Source organism: Lonchura striata, chromosome Z, assembly GCF_050655825.1.
Source record: "Lonchura striata isolate lonStrDom1 chromosome Z, ASM5065582v1, whole genome shotgun sequence".
In the NCBI taxonomy this organism is placed as follows: Eukaryota; Metazoa; Chordata; class Aves; order Passeriformes; family Estrildidae; genus Lonchura; species Lonchura striata.
This window is the reverse complement of record NC_140740.1, coordinates 54,853,812-54,871,440: the sequence shown is the minus strand read 5'-3', so window position 1 is coordinate 54,871,440 and position 17,629 is coordinate 54,853,812. Positions and strand designations below refer to the sequence as shown.

Here is a 17,629-nt window from a genome sequence, read left to right as displayed (position 1 = left end):
GAACTGGCTCAGGTAACTATGTGAACATTTGTCAAAACCAATATATTTACTGCACCACTGAAAGTGTTGCAAAGGCAGCCAACTTATAATGAGTTATATTCTTTGAGAACTGTTCTCTTGTTGGATTTATTGGATTTTGGAGCAATGGTTGTTTTATGGTTGTAGGGTTTTTTTAAACTTTTCTATATACAGGAAACCTGTTTGGTTTAGAATTTCTGTGTATCTTCTTTATTATTTGTCTAAGTATATTAGACTTAATATTTAGGATATTTATTAGCTTTTTCAACAAGCTTGTAACCTATCTTGAATGAACTGGGGTAGAATTTGATTTGGTTCTTGAGGAAAGCTTCAGATCTAGTTGCATAGTAGTTGTCTTACATGAATTTGTTCCAAGAAGACTTTGAGATAAGCACATGTGGAAGGCATAGCACATAGCATTTCCTCTTTACTACCACTGGTCCGTGGACTTAAGCATACATGTTCCTGTTTGAGCATGTATTCTGTTAAAAAAACAAACAAACAGTAAGTTTTCTTCCATTAAGGGACCACTCCTCAGGGATAGTATAGATGCTGCTTGAGTGTGTTATGTGCATTATGTGCCCTTAGTCATAATGTCACTTTTTGGACTTTTTTTTTAAATAGAGTGAATAATTTTCAGTCTAATTTATATGTTCTGCTACCTAAGCTATATGAAATATATAATTCATGTAGGTAAATACAATTTTTAATCAAGAATTGAATCAGTGTATTCTATAGCAGATCCTTGTTAAAGTTGCTTAAACTTTTCTGATCATACAGGTTTGTGTGTTCTGAGAAAATTTATCATAGTGGAAAGTTTTGGCTCATGATGAGAATATTTGATTTGTTATTTTCATCCATTTATCTCTTCTCAAAGACAGAAGATTGTCAGAATTTTTTACTGCACATTTTACTTCCTTTTTCCTTTGGCCTATGTGAGATTGCATCTGTATTTAAAAATTATGTAATCTGATTTCTTATGTGAAATATTGAAGAAAAATGCTTGTTCCATTACCTTTTCATTGTCTGGTAAGAAAGCAAAAGCAAGCTTTCAAGAGTTTGTTTTGTTCCAAAAAATGGTGGTCACTAGTGTTGTTCCCCAGGACTCATTATGGGTCTTAGTTTTGTTTAATATCTTTATTGATTGTCTGGACAAGGGGATCAAGTGCATTCTTGGTTTGCAGATGATGCCCAGTTGGATGGGAGTGGCAGAAAGGCTCTGCAGAGGATCTGGACAGGCTGCATCGATGGGCTGAGGCCAGTGCTGTGAGGTTCAACAAGGCCAAGTGCTGGGTCCTGCCCTTGGGTCACAACAGCCCCAGGCAGTGTCACAGGCTGGAGCAGAGTGGCTGGAAAGGACCTGGGGGTGCTGGTGACAGCAGCTGGACATGAGCCAGGGTGTGCCCAGGTGGCCAAGAAGGCCAATGGCATCCTGGCCTGGATCAGCAATGGTGTGGCAGCAGGACCAGGGCAGGGATTGTCCCCCTGTGCTGGGCACTGGTGAGGCCACACCTCGAGTGCTGCGTCCAGCTCTGGCCCTCACTGCAGGAAAGACACTGAGGAGCTGGAGTGAGCCCAGAGAAGGAGCTGGGGCAGGAGATGGGTCTGGAGCACAAGTCCCATGAAGAGTGGCTGAGGAAGCTCCTCAACTGAGGGAGTATTTAGAAAAGGATGGTCAGAGGTGACTTTATCACTCTCTACAACTGCCTGAAAGGAGATTGTGGCCAGGTAGGGCTTGCTCTCTTCTTCCTGTCAACCAGCGACAGGATGAGAGGGCATGGCCTCAAGCTGCACCAGTGGAGGTTCAGGCTGGACATCAGGAAGAATTTCTTCATGAAAACAGTTGTTAAACATTGGAATGACCGCCAAGGGAGTCACCATCCCTGGAGGTGTTCAAGAAACAACTGAACATAGCCCTTAGTGCCGTGATCTAGTTTGCAAGGTGGTGATAGGTCAAAGGTTGTACTCGATGATCTTAGAGGTCTTTTCCAACCTAAATCATTCTGTGATTCTCTAGTCAGCATTTAACCTTTTAGCTGAGAAATGTGTTCCTGTTTGATGAAGGTAAAACCTGAACTTTCTGGGGTAGGCATGTTTATTCTCTTGCTCCTATATGAAAATAAATGAAAACGTTTTTCATTTGTCACCCCAAGACGTCACTGTTAAATTTTGTTTTGGAATTTCTGCTTCTGGTGTTGAAGAGAAACCCATGTTTTGCCTGATTGCTGGTGATTTTTTGTATTATTCCTGGTTTTTTTTTCCTTCAGTCATTATGCTATTGTTATATTATTTCTCTTTACTGTAATATGGAGGTCTTGTCCAGACATTTGATCTTGGAAACTTGAAGGAAGGCAACTTTCTGTAACAACCACTGCCTGTTGTTACATGTTATTTACAGAGTGACACTATATAGTTGTAATTTTTTGTTGCTTTGTCTTTTTAGGTTTTGGTAACAGAAATCTTCATATGTCATCATACAGTAACATATTAACAGCCAGTATTTAAAACACAGCAGAACTGATAGGCTTAAGGTTCTTCTATTCAGCAGCCAAGCATTTATGTGAAACAGATGCTGACTGTGTGGCATACTCTCTGTTTTGTTGAAGCAGTATTCTTCCTTGAGGTCAAAGATGGTGCTAGTTTTTTACTGTACTGGTTGTCTCCAAAGCTGATAATGAAGCCAGGTTTTATTTGTTTCTACAGGGATTGTAAATTTTCAGACTACTATAGAGAACATAGTCTCCCTTCTTTAATCTATTCAAGGACTGATTATCTCTTCATCTTCCTTTAAGATTTAAAGACAGGGAACAAAGTTTGTTGTGCTCTCTTTGCAGAAGTTTTTCTTTAAAGGCAGTGATTCTAGAATATTAAAAATTCAACACAATTTCTGGGTTTTTTTTTAATTGTTTTTGTTTCCTAGGAACTTGCAGTCCTAAAAGATAATAAAGGGTTTATCCATTTTGATAAATGATAAATTTTTTGTTTAAAAATCTAGAATCTGATCCTGAAAAAGTAAAAATATACAGAAAGCTTTCAAATCTAACATTAGGCTTTCTTAAATTACTTGAAAAGAAAGTTGTGCTTTATGTGCTGACCAAGTTGAGCTGCCTGTTCTTTAAGTTCCTATTTTGATGTACCAATAATCCCTTGTTCCCAAGAATCTAAAAAAATTACCATTTTCACCCCCAAAACATTTTGTGGGTAAGTGCCATGCCCTAGTCCACATTCTTTCAGAACGTACTATTACAAGGACAGTTGGAAATATCTGTCTTTATTATGTGACTCAGCTGAGTAATGGTGTGGAAAAAAACTACAGTTGTGATGATTTCCACTTACAGTGCAGTAATTCGTTGTGGGAACGAAGGTGACATTGTGTGTGATGAACACAGAGAAGAATGGGAGAATACTGAAAAATAAGACAGATGATAACGTTTGTTGTTCAGAATATTCTAACAGTGTTTTGCTGAAAAATGTTTGGGATGCTGAATTCTGAGGTTGGATTTCAAGATAGATAATGGAGGTGTAAAGTCAATAGGAAACTTTTTCTTTGGTTCTAACAAATTCCAACCTGGAGACACAGTGGCTGAAAGCACCATTTATTTCCTGTTTTTTTTAAGACATTTGCCCTTGAATACTTTCAAAACAGAATGTAAAGTTGTGGTTTAGATATTAATTCAGGTCTATATCAAGATTTAAGGTCCATCTTAGTCAACTAAGAATTGTCTTTTTAGAAGTTATTTAATAATTTACTTTGGTATCTTGTAAACAGAGGCTTAGAAACTACAAGTGAGTTGCCAAATTATGAACCATGTCAAATTTAAAAGAATGATTCTGGATGTGAGCAGCTCTTCTTCTGACAAAGTTTAAAAATACTAACAACATGCTCTAGGATTTAATAATGTTCCCTCTTTTATTTATTTAAATGTATTGTCATATGTTTATGTTAGGTTTTGTGATACACCCTAAAGCTATTTTATCAAACACAGAGAGTACATGTTGTGTAGTCATATTGGAAAATGAATTTAAGACAAAAATCTGTTAAGTGCTTAGCAAGAATTGAGTAGTTAATATCAGGAATGCTCTTGTCTCCAGTTGGTTTAGCATGCTCAGGAAAAGAGATGAGAACTTGCCTCCCCACTGGAGTTACTTCTTATGCTTGATTACCAAAGTAATAAATTCACATTCTTAGGCCAGCTAAATTAAGTGTCTAGGTGACAGCTTGAGAATAAATGGCTTTAAATAGGTTTGGTTAAACAAAACATGCGTGTTTTGCCTTAATTTGGAAGTAAAGAGCAGCAGAAAAGAGAGTAGGAGGAGAAGCCACACTGTTGCACAGTCCAAGTTGAATGGAAAATATGAAATTCTGGAGAAGAGAGCAACAGTTGTCATGTAGTATCTACCTGGTGGAAAAAAAACATATGGACATGGGAGAAAATAACGTTGCTTTATTAATTAGTTTAAAATTCAAATATTTTTGGGAAATTTCTCTCCCTTTGCTCTATGGAAGTACAGTACAGAACACCCTTCTAGCAACATAGAGCAGTTAACATTTCTTCAAGTTAGTCATCAGACAACTGATTCCACAAGTAAATGCCAGCCTAAGTCATCTACAGAGGGATGAACTAACACAAAGCAATAAAATCTCCATACTGTACTTGACTAAAAGGCACTTGACACCTCTACAAAATCTGGTTGTGGAGTACATGCAATGCCATCTGTGACATAGCTGCATCAAACAGTTTACAGAGTGTCTTAGCAGATGAAATTTTTAGATGACCCTGTTGAGCTGTCCATGCTGTGAGTCGCACAGATACATTCCGCTTCCAAAAGCATTAAAGTTAGATCTGTTTGCTATCAATCATGCTCAGTCTGCTGCTCAAATGGTGCCTAAACCCAGGCTCTATCCCAGGCCACATAGTTTCCTCATTTCATAGATAAGAAAGATCATTTACACCTGCTTATGGACCTCTTTAATGGGAGTCTGAGGAAGCTCTTTTTCAGCATAGTGACATTACCACTGTTCTTTGGAAATACTGTGCTTTTGCTACAACTGGGGTTTTTACAGTGTGAAAAGAAAACCTGCAGTTCATCTCAGTGCAAGTAGGAACCATGCAAGCAATGCCTATCAAAATTGTGTAAATAGGATAAGCAAAATACAGAATTTTCTAATAAAGCTTTTTGTGGGTGTGGAGGGGTTGTTTTTATTTGTGAGATATTTTGTGGAGAGAAAAGCAGAACATTTGGTTTGCTTAAAAGTCTCTGCCTTCTGTTGGGCTTGCAATGCCATTTTCTTCAGGTAGAATCAAAGGATAGAGTGTAGCAGCTTAGTTAAGCATCAGAAATTATGCAAATATTTCAGGAACATCCCCCAAAGTTTTATCTTTGATTCTAGACAGCTAAAGCTTTGAACTTCTGGTGGCCAATTTGCAAAAAGGCTAAACAGAAATAAACAGCTGTGGTGGACTTGCCACTTCTTTTGTATGACTACTATTTGAAGTGCCATAGAGATGTGTTTTGAACTTCATTCGAGGTTAGCTGCACTATTATCAAAGCTGTGACTGTAGCTCAGGGGAGGGTACATTTGAACCTTGCTGGGTGCTGGCAGCAATTTTATTGTCGAGTTGTGCCACTGCTTTGCTCTGGCTGTCTCAGAGTATCTCTAGCAGATGTGGGAGAAGAATACAGATGCAGGTTATCTTGATGCCAACTAGTCTTTGCTAGCCCTAGAGGGCACACTGTGTGTTTGTGAATTTAAAAAGCAAACAACCCCAAACTCATTTAAAAAAAGAAAAAGAAGGGGTGAAGAATGGCTATCTGTGCCACCTGCTGAAACTATTAAATCTTTAGATATTTGGCTTAAATAGATGCTAAAGCATGTTGTATGCCACACATATCCTTCTCTTTCTTTTAAATTAATTCGTAAAGTTTTTAATAAACTTTATAATTAATTTTATGTTCTTGACTAGAACAGGAGACACTTGTTTCAGTTTTCAAGGCTTTTTTTTTTTTTTTAACATCTACTATAATAGACAGAACCAAGTAGATCAAACTGAGTTTCTGCAGGCAGGTATAATGTTTTTAAAACTTCCAAGAACTTCAAACCTGAATGTTGTTTCACCAGATTTAAATATCAGAGTAAGGTGAAGATTCAAATTTGGAAGCAGCATTTAAGTTAGTTAATAAAGAAAATACTGAAGGCTTGACTTTCAGATTAATCTTACTGGGAAAGCCTGGAAGGCAGATAAGAGATGACAGAGATGGTTTCCATAAACTTTGGTTTGATAAGAAAAATAAAATGACGTACCATAAACTTATATGCATTTTTGATTTTGTATGTTTTGAATGCAAAGGCAGAAAATATTTTCCTGAACATTTTCTCTCTTTTTTTTTCCTTCTATGCTGTTTTTTCATACTATATTTGAATGGCTGCAGTGAATATTGTTGATTTGGCAATCTCAAAATATTCCTTTTTCTGTGTAAAAAGTGCCAATTTCCCACTGCCATGTTTCATGCATTGTAGGAGTACACTGCCTGAAAGCCTAGATAAAGTAGGTTGTGATCACTTGGTCTTAGACCTAGAAAGCAGAAGTCCTGGGACTTTTCAAAATGGAGAAGGTTTTGGTTTAGCATCTGTGTTGTTGCAGTAGCCACACAAAGTAGACATAGAATGATGACTGACATTACACCAGTGAAAACGTTTGTATCTCTGTATGGATGTCTCTGTCAAATGGGACAAATTCCATGCAGATTCATTGCAGGTATCTTAAGCAGGATTTCTAAATTTGTGTGTCATAAAAAGGAGCCAGCACATTTAAAAAAAAAAAAAAAAACAAACCAACCCAACCCAGCAAACAACCAGCAAAAAACCCCCTACTGTATACAGGATTTATTCAAGGGTGAAATACTGGGAAACCTGCCCAAGATAGATAAGGAGCAGCCACATCTCTTGAATGTGTTAAGATTTCTAAGGTTTCAGGCATGTTCTTGACTACTCAGGAAAATACGCCAGTTTTACTTGTGAATATATGGTGTATAGTGAACTTAAAAACCCTACATAGATTTAGAAACATGTATCTTCCAAAAGTTTTCTTGGGAAAACCTTCTTTTGCAAGAATGGAAAAGAAATTTGTTTTTCCCTTTCCTTCTTTCTTACTCCCCCACCCATGGACAGTGTTGCACAGAAAAAGATTTTGTGGTAGAGTCCTTGGCATTTTTTCACCTTCATGCATATTAGTAATGTTCTGTTTAATATCAGTAGAGGAATGATCTATGTAATATTTTAATTAACTAGAAAACCTTCAGAGTATGTAGGTGAGTTGATATATTTGAAGTGGTAGAACAGCTGTTTGCAGGCTACATTCTTTTATGTACCCTAGTTAACTGTTTTTGATGGGAAGGGAAAAAATAGTTTTTCCCACTATTTGAGACTATAACTTCTCCAGACCTGTGATGTATTTTGAGGTTAACAAGATCTTTAATTTGCAGACTAGACTGTGTTGAAGCAAGGACTCTGTGACATTCATTGTGCTCTTGATGCAGAGTTGCTGCAAGTCTGACAAGTAACAAATTCGACACATGCAAATTTCTTTTAGTGAATTTTTTCTGTAACGCTATGTTCTGTTCTCCTGAAAGTACTGAAAAGAAGGGAATTGAAGGTAACCTCAAACCACCACTGTGAATGAAGCTGTAAATAGAAGTATTCATAGCTGAAAGGTAGATTTGCAGCTCTGTGTTTTGCATAATATTTGCAAGAGTGTGTAGTTGTACTTGTGTGTACTGGTTCAGATGCTTGTTAAACTGCACATAACTCAAAATCTTCCTCCCAGCTCCCAAGGGGTACTGTTAACACTGATACAAATAATTAACAGTGTTAGTATGGGCACACTGTTCCTTTGACTGAGGATAAAGAAAAAATATTTATTTGATATTTAAAAATATTAAAATGAAGGTGTTTAAAATTACAGTTAGTTGACTAAACCTGTCCTGTAGTAGTGCTAAATGGTTGGGATTTTTAATTACATCATCCTGTCATTTTTGTGTAAAGAGAGGTTTGTTTTTTTCCCTGTTATAAATTAATTCAAACCTATGTTTGATTGAATAGCATTTTTTCTTTTAGAATAAGTGGTGTGATTGTGTTGTAGTTTGGATTTTCATGGCTTTTTCCCCATAGTTCATTTGTAAATTGCATATTTCAGTCACATCACAGGACTCAACCCCCTCCTGTAAGTTCCTTCATTGCTGAGGGAAACAAATCATATATTATATGTTCTGGATTTCCAAAGACCTCAGACTTTGAATCTTCCTGTATTTGAAACCTATGGAATAGATGAAAAAATTAATTAATAAGATAGTTTTGCTGAACTGCACTTAAAAAGAACTGCTTGCTTTGTGAGGCTGAATTTGTCATACCACAAAGTGTGAATGGCCGAAATACTATTCATAGGCAAGTATTTCCTTCCCAGGATAACTCCACGCCACTGCTCTGAGGAAAGAAGCTGAGAGCAGATGATGTTCTCTGCATATGAAGAGTTAAGGCAAAAGAATATCAGGTTATTTGTCTTGTAGAAATTGTGACTTCCAGCTGCTGATAGCTTATTGATGCCAAGAATTATTTTTCTAGTGCATTTGCCAGAAAAAAATGTTTAAAATGGCACCCTAACTTACATGCTTTATCAGTTTTCCCCTTGTCTGCTTAGTGCAAATTATTTTTATTTTTAAACCTCAGGTGGTTTCCTCAGAATTTAAGTATAAGCAATTTCAGGGCATGTCATTAGAGTAATGGAAGATCTCAAAGAAAACACCAAGTTTCATGGGCCGTTGTTCTTATGGGAAGTTGGTTCTTATGACTATGCCATGGTGACTGACCAGGGTGGAGAGAAGAGAACTGCTATAATTTGGTGGTGGTTCTTGTGGGACAGCTGATGTGGAGGAACAAAGTTGAGCTGCTAAAGAACCTGAACCAAAGAGACATAACCTTAAGGTCAACATAGCAGCATACTCCTTTTCTGGCTTCAGTGTCCCATGTAGGGATCCATGAGCTGCTTTCTTCCAAGTGCCTGGATACAAGAGGTCAAATGCTCTGCAGTTCACGACAGTTTTTCTTTTTAGAGTGAGTATGGTAACAAAGGTAAGACTCAGATTCTAGCAGTGACATATGATTGAAAAGTAGCTGACTGATGCTTGGAGCACATAAGACAGATGTCATGTTGCTAGGAAAAAAAATACGTTCAAAGAACTGATCATGGTCTTGGTCTTTAAGTTAATAGAAAATTATTCTCTGCTAGTTTTTAAAGTAATGCGATACTTCAGATGCCTGCAACACTGCTGTGTGTGGCTATGTAAATAGTGTCCCTCTGGCAGCTTGCTCTACTTTGTGCTGAAGTAGACAGCTGTTCGGAAGACTGGGGCATCTAACAGATGCTATAAAATTCTTTACAAGTACAGTTGACAGATATTCATGTGCTACAGAAACATAGAATTAGCTTTCAACGCAGTCACTCTTCTGTATATATATTATTAATCCTGAGATCCTGATGATGAAATAAATAAAACATCCGTCCTGTTTGGCATTTTTATTTTGAATCTGATTAAATTAACAGATTAAGCAAGGTCTTGACTAAGTCCCACAACTGTTTGTCTTTAAGTAGTCAGCTCTGTAGGTCTTTTGCAGAAAAAAAAAAATATTAGGTGTGACTTCAGTATTCTCTGTAGGAAAAAGTGTGTGTGTGTTTGTGTGTTGACAGCTTGTGCTGGGTGCAGATACAGAAACAAAGTGTTCAGGGTTCCAGTGTGACTCGTAAAAAGACAAGAGTAACTCCATTAGGTGAGATTTGAATACTCTTGAGTTGCATACCTAAATTTGATGTAGCAAATGTTTATTTCTTCCTTCACTTGTTTTTAGAAACTGTTTTTTTTGTGGCACAATGTGCAAATTAAGTTAGTATTATAAGTATTGTATTAAAGTTGTGGTCATTATATTGCATTAAAATCTCATTATGTTTCTCAGAAATTTTGTGTCATTTTGTTTCACTGAAAAGTGGAATTTTATTATTTTAAGCTCTTGGTTCTTGTGTATATATGGAAGTTCACTTCTCCCTGTCTCAAAATAAGAAAAGTATGTAAAAAAGGTACCTTCTGCACATTTCTGCAAGTCATTGTCTGGCAGACATGTCAAGTTTTCTAGACTATTGCTGCCTCTGTTCACTGTTTAGTGTTTGTCCCCATGAGTGTAGTGCCAGATCCAGACATACAAAGAATAGCCCATATCCAAATCATAGTTTAGATAGTTTGACAGCTGTCAAATACAATTTTTTTTTTCCTACCTCATTGCTACGACATATGCTGCTCTCCAGGGGAGACAAAAGCTTTCTGTTGATAACCTTAGTGCTTGGCTTCTGTTGAGATGGCTGAGTGCTGCTGAACTGTGTCCTAAAAATTACTGTGGCATATAAGCCTATACAGTCACTCATGTGTCTGCTGTTGGGCTCTTCCAGAACCCTTAGTGTGGTTGACAGAGCAAAAGTAGTTGAACTGAATGCCTTTGCATGTAGTCACCCTAGCTCCTCATTCACTGTTCAACTCACTATTGTATCATCATTCTCCTCATTTAGTATCTAATTACTTTAATAGGCTTTCCTGACACCTTTTTTCCCCAATTATGAAGTGGGTGCCTGATGGTTTGGAGATGAACTGGAAGACATCAGAAAGGAGCAACTGCCATAACAGAAGCTGCAGGTTTATGACAAGGAGCTGCAGGGCAAAGTGAAAAAGAATGGGTAAAGATTTAGGTATTAGTGCCAAGATATTCCAGAGAGAAAGAAAAAGATTAAGCTCTGAGGTACCATAAGCATGGTAGTTCTGCCAGTACTCATTTACAGAGCAGAAGCTTTAATGGAAGAAATCTGCATTGAGACAACTTCTTTCCTTATTTAAACAATGTTGATTTGACATTGGTGTGTGTGTATGTTGGCTTTTTTATTGCTTTTATTTATTTTTATTTTTTGAATGATTGTTAAGAGAGAAAAGTAATTATTTTGATATTTCTAAGTAGATGGTTTATTTTCACTTACAAGTGTTATATTTATTAAACTATTATTGTTTTAATTAGTTCTCATTGTTGTCTTGAAAGGAGCTGACAATATCAGGAAATACTGGAGTCGTTACTACCAAGGATCCCAAGGGGTTATATTTGTACTAGACAGCGCCTCCTCTGAAGATGATCTAGAAACTGCTAGGAATGAGCTTCATTCTGCTCTTCAGCACCCACAGTTATGTACTTTGCCGTTTTTAATACTGGCCAATCACCAAGACAAGCCAGCAGCTCGCTCAGTACAAGAGGTATGTTAATGTGTCAGCTTCATGCCTGTTTGTATTTACTTTCTGTACACCACCAAACCACTAACACTTACTACCCTGATATCCTGATTAAGGACTGGCCTCAGTTTCTTCTTTACAGTAAGTATGCAGACCAGAAACAGTCCCAATCCCTGAAAACTTAGTCCACTACAGTCTATACAGACTTAGTTGTTCTGGAAAACAGACAAGTAATACTTGGATACAAACAGATCTTCTGCTTTCACCATATTTTGCTTAAGGGAGGAAAGATGTTTTTAAAACTACTCTTATAAAAAGCTGCTGGGACAGTGATTTTTTTGTTTAACTTGGGTTTTTATTTGCTATTACTTTTAATTTTGCACTGTTCCATTACTCCATTCTTTTCCACTGCTTAAAGCAATACATTGCAGCGATAGGTTGTCTTTTTTATGTAAAAGCTTTTTTTTGAACTGCTGTGTACTGATGTCAGGTCAGAGTTGCAATTCCTGTTCTGAAGTCCTGAACTGGTTCTCATCTTCCTGTTCCAAGGAGTAATGTTTTTGTCTAATTTCTAGCTATCTCACAGTAAATTATGTAATTGTTCTATTCAGTGTACCTTTTGCTCTTCAGTTTCTGAGAAATTTTCTTGCCTACATTCCTATCATGTCAGATACATTTGAGGAAATGCTGAAAATTACTTCTGAATTTGTAGGAAGAAGTTAAAATCGGGTTGTGTCATTCTGTTCATAAATGTCATTTAAAGGACTCCTCCTCTTAAAGATTATATGAGAAATCCGTTTGTTCTGCGAGTGCAGCAGAGTGAAAACTGTTTCAGCACCTTATTGTGCTTTGATGCTTTGTATTTAAACTGATTCTTTCCTAGATTTTTGTTTTTTTGAAATACGAAGTTTTAGACTTTCAGCTCAGAACAAACTGATCTGCAAAATAGCTGCTCTTAGTACAGTGTAATTGAACATACAGCCTTTGTTTCTTTATTGCTACTTATGTCTCCTTTCCGAGTCAAAAGAAATTAAGCTTATTATATGTTAGGAAATCGTGTAAATGTGACTGGAGTATAGCAGTGTTTTTAAGAAGAGATTGTGACAGTTTGTAAAATACACTGTAAAGTATTTTAAAAAATTGTTGGTCCTTTTTCTCTGAAAATTCATTCTTAGAAAAAAACGGAATTTGGATTGAAAATATCAAGTTACATAAAAAAGTATGCAAAAGTTATGCAGGGATAGAACCTACAAATTCTAGTCTTGTTCATATAAAAAACAGACTTAGAAAAAAGTAATGGCTAGTTATAGGAAATGTAATATGGATTTTGATATGCAAATTTAATTATTTGGCCTAGTTTGTTATAAAGCTTAAAAGCAAATTTGGCCTAGTTTATTATACAGCATAAAGGCAAAAACCTCCCACTTAAAAAAAAATTACAATATCCTGAGACAAGACTGATTGGGTTTTATCATCAAAATATAGTTTATATGCCTTGACTTTAACTTTTTCATAGAGCAATACAGATCATATTTTTCATCATCATAAGGGCTATTTCTTATATGATTTAAGTATTTCGTATTTTACTATGTTTTTCATTTTCAAAGAGGCCAAATTTAATTCAATATTAAGTGAAATTTTTGATAGCAAATAAAATTTAAGAAATGTTCTTTGTCCAATTTCATATTAATAATGAATGCAATGCCAGTTGGTTTGCTTTACAGCAAATTATACTTGTAACTCTCTCATTTTGCATGTGAGCCGATGTGGGTAGACTTTTGGGTCTGAGCTGAATTTTGTGTGTATTTAGAGTTAACATTTCTGTTATTGGCAGTACCATCATTTTCACCTCATTCTTTATTACAAGTTCCTTGAAATCTCAGTAGGGTAATACATCTCTATATGCTTACAATAGCCTTTAAATGGGTTTCTACTATATGCTTTAAAAAAAAAAATCTTACCGTTTATTATGGTAGCAGACAAGTCTTGGTTGCTAATGTATGAGTACAAGAGAATGTGTGCAGAATACAACAATTTTGTTAAATGTGCACAGTGCATGCATATTCTCAAGAAAAACACACCCTGTATCAAGAGCTCAGTGATTCTGAAGTTCTTTAAGAGTAGTGGAAAGTGAAATTAAAAGAAAAAGGAAAAAAAGGGACAAGAGAGAGAAAATGTCACAAAGTTCTTACGTTGTTCCTGATAAAAATGATTATTCATGTTTGCTGAGTATACAAAGTAGAAGCCTTCTTCGGTCATTTTTACCAATGTTAAAACAGTAATTTCTTGCTTTCCTAAAGGCTCTGCTGTGCTATTTTCCTCATTATTGAGATGTGGAATATAAGTAAATTGATGAATTGCAAGACCATTGCTTATATAAAACCAGCATATTAAAATATGTAACAAATGTAATATGTTGAGCATTGAGAGTTTTATTAAAAAAAATTTGCAGAAATAAGTCCATTAATTATAGGTATTTTCTTAATTTTTTTCATATGTCAGAAGACAGATGAATCGCAGTTGAAATTTAAAAATATGTATGCATTCTTTTAGGCAACAAATTGCCTTTCTTTAATGGATATGAAAGGACTCCTTGGAGTATAATTAAGGAAAACGTCTGCGTTGAGTGGTGCATAATGGAAAACGTAGAAAAATATTTATCTACAACAAAAATTCTTCACAAAACTGTGCAAGTGCCAAGCAGTTTCTGCAACAGATGTTAGTTATATTTTTTGTTGGGAAGTGCAGTTGCTTCAGTTTTTCATAATGTTATACTTTATTTAATGTGTTTTTTTCCATACATTGCTTAGGTAGAAATGATACTGTGGAATCTATGTGCTGTAAGTAATAAACAATGCCATGAATAGTTCAATTCACAGCTATAATAGATACTTGTAAAAGTATCTATTTGTAAAAGTATCCAAATAACTTATTAATTTATGAAATACAATTTAACCTAATTAATTTTGCAGAATATACTTCATATTACTGAAGTGACCAGGGAAAACTACAGGAGAAGCCAAGCTGAAATAGTAATCAGAAAATGTAACCCTTTTTTTTCCCTGAGTTCTGTTGCTGGTTAGCTGTTTTGTAGTTATATTTTGATTTTTAAATGAACTCAAGAAAGTAATGGCATGGCATTTCAGTTAAAAACTATAAATAAAGATGTCTGTCCAGTTTCTCTTATGTAGACTTCTTTGATGATTATTCTGTCTTCCCACATCAAAGATATTTTAAAGCTGTTTTGTTTTTCCTGTGATAATAGCACTTATTTAGATGTTTTAAAATATCTGCTAAGTTATTCCTAATGAGCAATGCTGAAATAAAGACGGTGGATATTAACCAGAATCTGAAAATCATACAGTTGTTTTTGCTTCAATAGGTTTGCTCCAGAATAACTTTATTTTAGATTAAAATTACATTAATGAAGAATTAATCATATATAAGTAAGTTCTGACTGTAGTTTTGGAAAACTTATGAAATAGTAAATAAAAACTTTTACAATTGTGAAATAAATTTAGGGAAGGTGGTGGCATATCAGTTTGGCCATGGTTTCCAAAATACAGGCTGTTTCAAAACAGTTTATCTAATTATATATTTTTTTAAATAAGTATCTTCCTGACAGAATGTGCTTTTACTTTCTGACACAAAAGTACTTTTGATTGCCAAAACTGGTTTTGATTGGTCAGATTTCTCTTACAGGTTTAAAATATTGCAGGAGAGTAATACTGGATATTGCAGTGGATTCTTGTGAGTTGAACCAGTGTGCACTTTTCTCCCGGGTCAGAGTAATATTTAGGAGTTGCATGTGTTGGAAACTGTCCATAGCCACTATATTTTAGGAGCAGGCTATTCTCTATACTTGTCTGAATCTGTTTGGGACTCCTGGAAGCCATATAGAACTGGCCAAAGGAGGAACCAAATTTAACTACCTTTTCCAGTTCACTGGTGAAAGAGCTTCTTGTTTGGCAGTGTGTTGACTTTGAGATGTTTCTATTTTTATATTTAAGGCTCTTTTTAAGATTGTAGATGCATTAGGTCCACTCCATTTGAACTATTCTATTCTAAGACCATATGTGCGAAGACATTCATACAGTATAACCTGTTGGTGGGTTTTTGCTCAGTTATCCAAAAATTAAGGCAAATAATAAATTTCTTTCATATATTTAAATCGTTGACCACTAATAACAGGAAAAATCACTGAAGACCTGTTCTAAATTTCCATTTTTAAAAATGCTAGAACTTTTTAATATAGACTATCTAGTTAACAGTAAATCAACCTATTCTCAGTCTATTTTAAGATTATGCCATTGTTTTAAATATACTTGTTGGGAAAAGAATAGTGTAGAAAGCTTACACTGATGACAAGTGCTGTTTTTTTTCCTTGCATATGAGACCTTACTTTATATTTTACTTGATGGGGGTGTGAAACTCCATAGAAGAGTAATTTTCATTGTCCTTTTTTCTTTGATAGACCAAGATTTTAAAAAATCTTTTAAGTGCAAACAGTATATTCAAAAGTGAGTGTGAAAGGTTTGTTTCATATTTATATAGATTGTGATGTATTTATCTTTTAAAGATTATATGGATTTTGAATCACTGACAGTGTTTAATTAGGTTTTCTGTTAGCAGAATTGTAGACGGTGACTCTCCTTATGAAAACAGTCATCTTAGGGCTGTGAAGGCTGTTATCTAATTACTCTGCCAGTTTCTTCTCTGTTTATGTCTAATTTCTAGCTATCACTGTGTTATTTTGTAGATACACAGTGTCTTCTTGAAGCCTTAAATATTTCAAAGCTAAATAACCATTGCAGGAGAACGCTCAGGTTTGCCAGCATCTGTGGAGTCTCTAACTGGTGGTGGGGATCTGGATCATGCTGCAAACTGGACTTTCTGGGCCTGCCAATGATCTAAATTGGCTGCCTAGTATGACAGGCTTAATTCCAGGATGTAGTCACTTCTTTATATTCCAATGTCTTTGTACTGCTTTTCCATAATTCATGCTGCTCGTGGTTTCTGCTAGTTTGGGGAAAAGGGTTTCTTTGGAAACCCTTTCAGTGTATGAGTAATAGATATCATTACTAGCAATCTGAAAAACTGCATTGAACAGTGACTACTAAAGACGTTTAGCTTCATAGAGTATGTAGCATCTTAGCGCACAGTTTTGAGCAAATGTTTTCTCCTGGAGCGGGTATGCAAAAACTTAGTCTACAACCAAGAGAGAAAATGAAAATCTTCTCTGCAGTCTGTCCCATCTTCACCGTGGTTAAGACCAGATGTTGCAAATCTGTATACTTTGTGACAGGGACATCTAGAGCAAAGTTAAATCGGGGGCAGATTTTTGGTTCCTCAAGGAACTGTTTCTGGATGATTTATCTTCAGATTACTTCATTAAATAGCCAAAATATAGATTCCTACCCTGTTTTTGAGATCATAGTGACCTTAATGACCTTAATATTTGCAATCCCCTCACTGCAAATACTTCTTTTCGTCCAAGGTGTATCCCCTGATATTTGAAGATTGTTTTGGAGCTGGATTCTGCTATTTTGAGTATTGGCTGCTTCCTTCACAACTGTAGCCTTTGAGGGAACAGAAGAGTTATTTGTCAGACTTCAGTTATGAACACATTTGCAGGAGAGAATATTAAACTAGAGTTTAGACAATATTAGTTTTGCCCTGTTTAGAACAATGAAGAAGTAACTCCTATTTGCATTTCTCATATGAACTTCCATTCTGATTAAAAATTTCTTCATACCTATTAGGAAAATGATTTAGATACAATAATAAAAATAATATATAAAAAATGCAATCTAAAAAGATAACTGATAAATGTGAGTAGATCCATATCCTAGCTAAATGTGAACAGCAAGGAATTTCATAGTTGCAAGATTGAATCCAAATAGTAACCACACCTTTTCCTTACATGAATTTGTGTTTCAATCATGTTTAAAATAAGCAAAGCCGTAACAGATAAAACTGTCAATATATTCATTAGCTAAAAAGATTAATTGGTATAGTTGGTAATGTTTTGGTGAATAATATCACTTAGTAAAGCTTAATATTGCATATATATACATATTATATATGTGGGACAAAGAAACAAAAACTTAACAAAGAAAAGTTTCTGAATAGTTGTACTCTTGACAAATATGTAAGTCTGCAAGGAAATGTGTTCAAAGACTACTCCTAGAAACTCTGATTTGGAATTGTGTTCCTGAAGATACCAAAACAAATACTTGACAACACCTGCAAATGTGCACGTATTACACAATGTACAAGAAGAAAAAGAGTAGGAGTA

At 35.5% G+C, this 17,629-nt stretch overlaps 1 protein-coding gene across 9 annotated transcripts in view; it reads left to right on the top strand.

The window, feature by feature from the left end:
- The window catches only part of ARL15 (ARF like GTPase 15), a 224,384-nt gene that overhangs the window by 81,865 nt on the left and 124,890 nt on the right, over window positions 1–17,629 (top strand). For all 9 annotated transcript variants that reach the window (XM_085567934.1, XM_021553871.3, XM_085567930.1 and 6 more), the window contains one exon: window positions 11,147–11,355. In XM_085567934.1, the coding sequence (XP_085424060.1) occupies window positions 11,147–11,355 (209 nt within the window). The remainder of the gene's footprint in view (window positions 1–11,146; window positions 11,356–17,629) is intronic.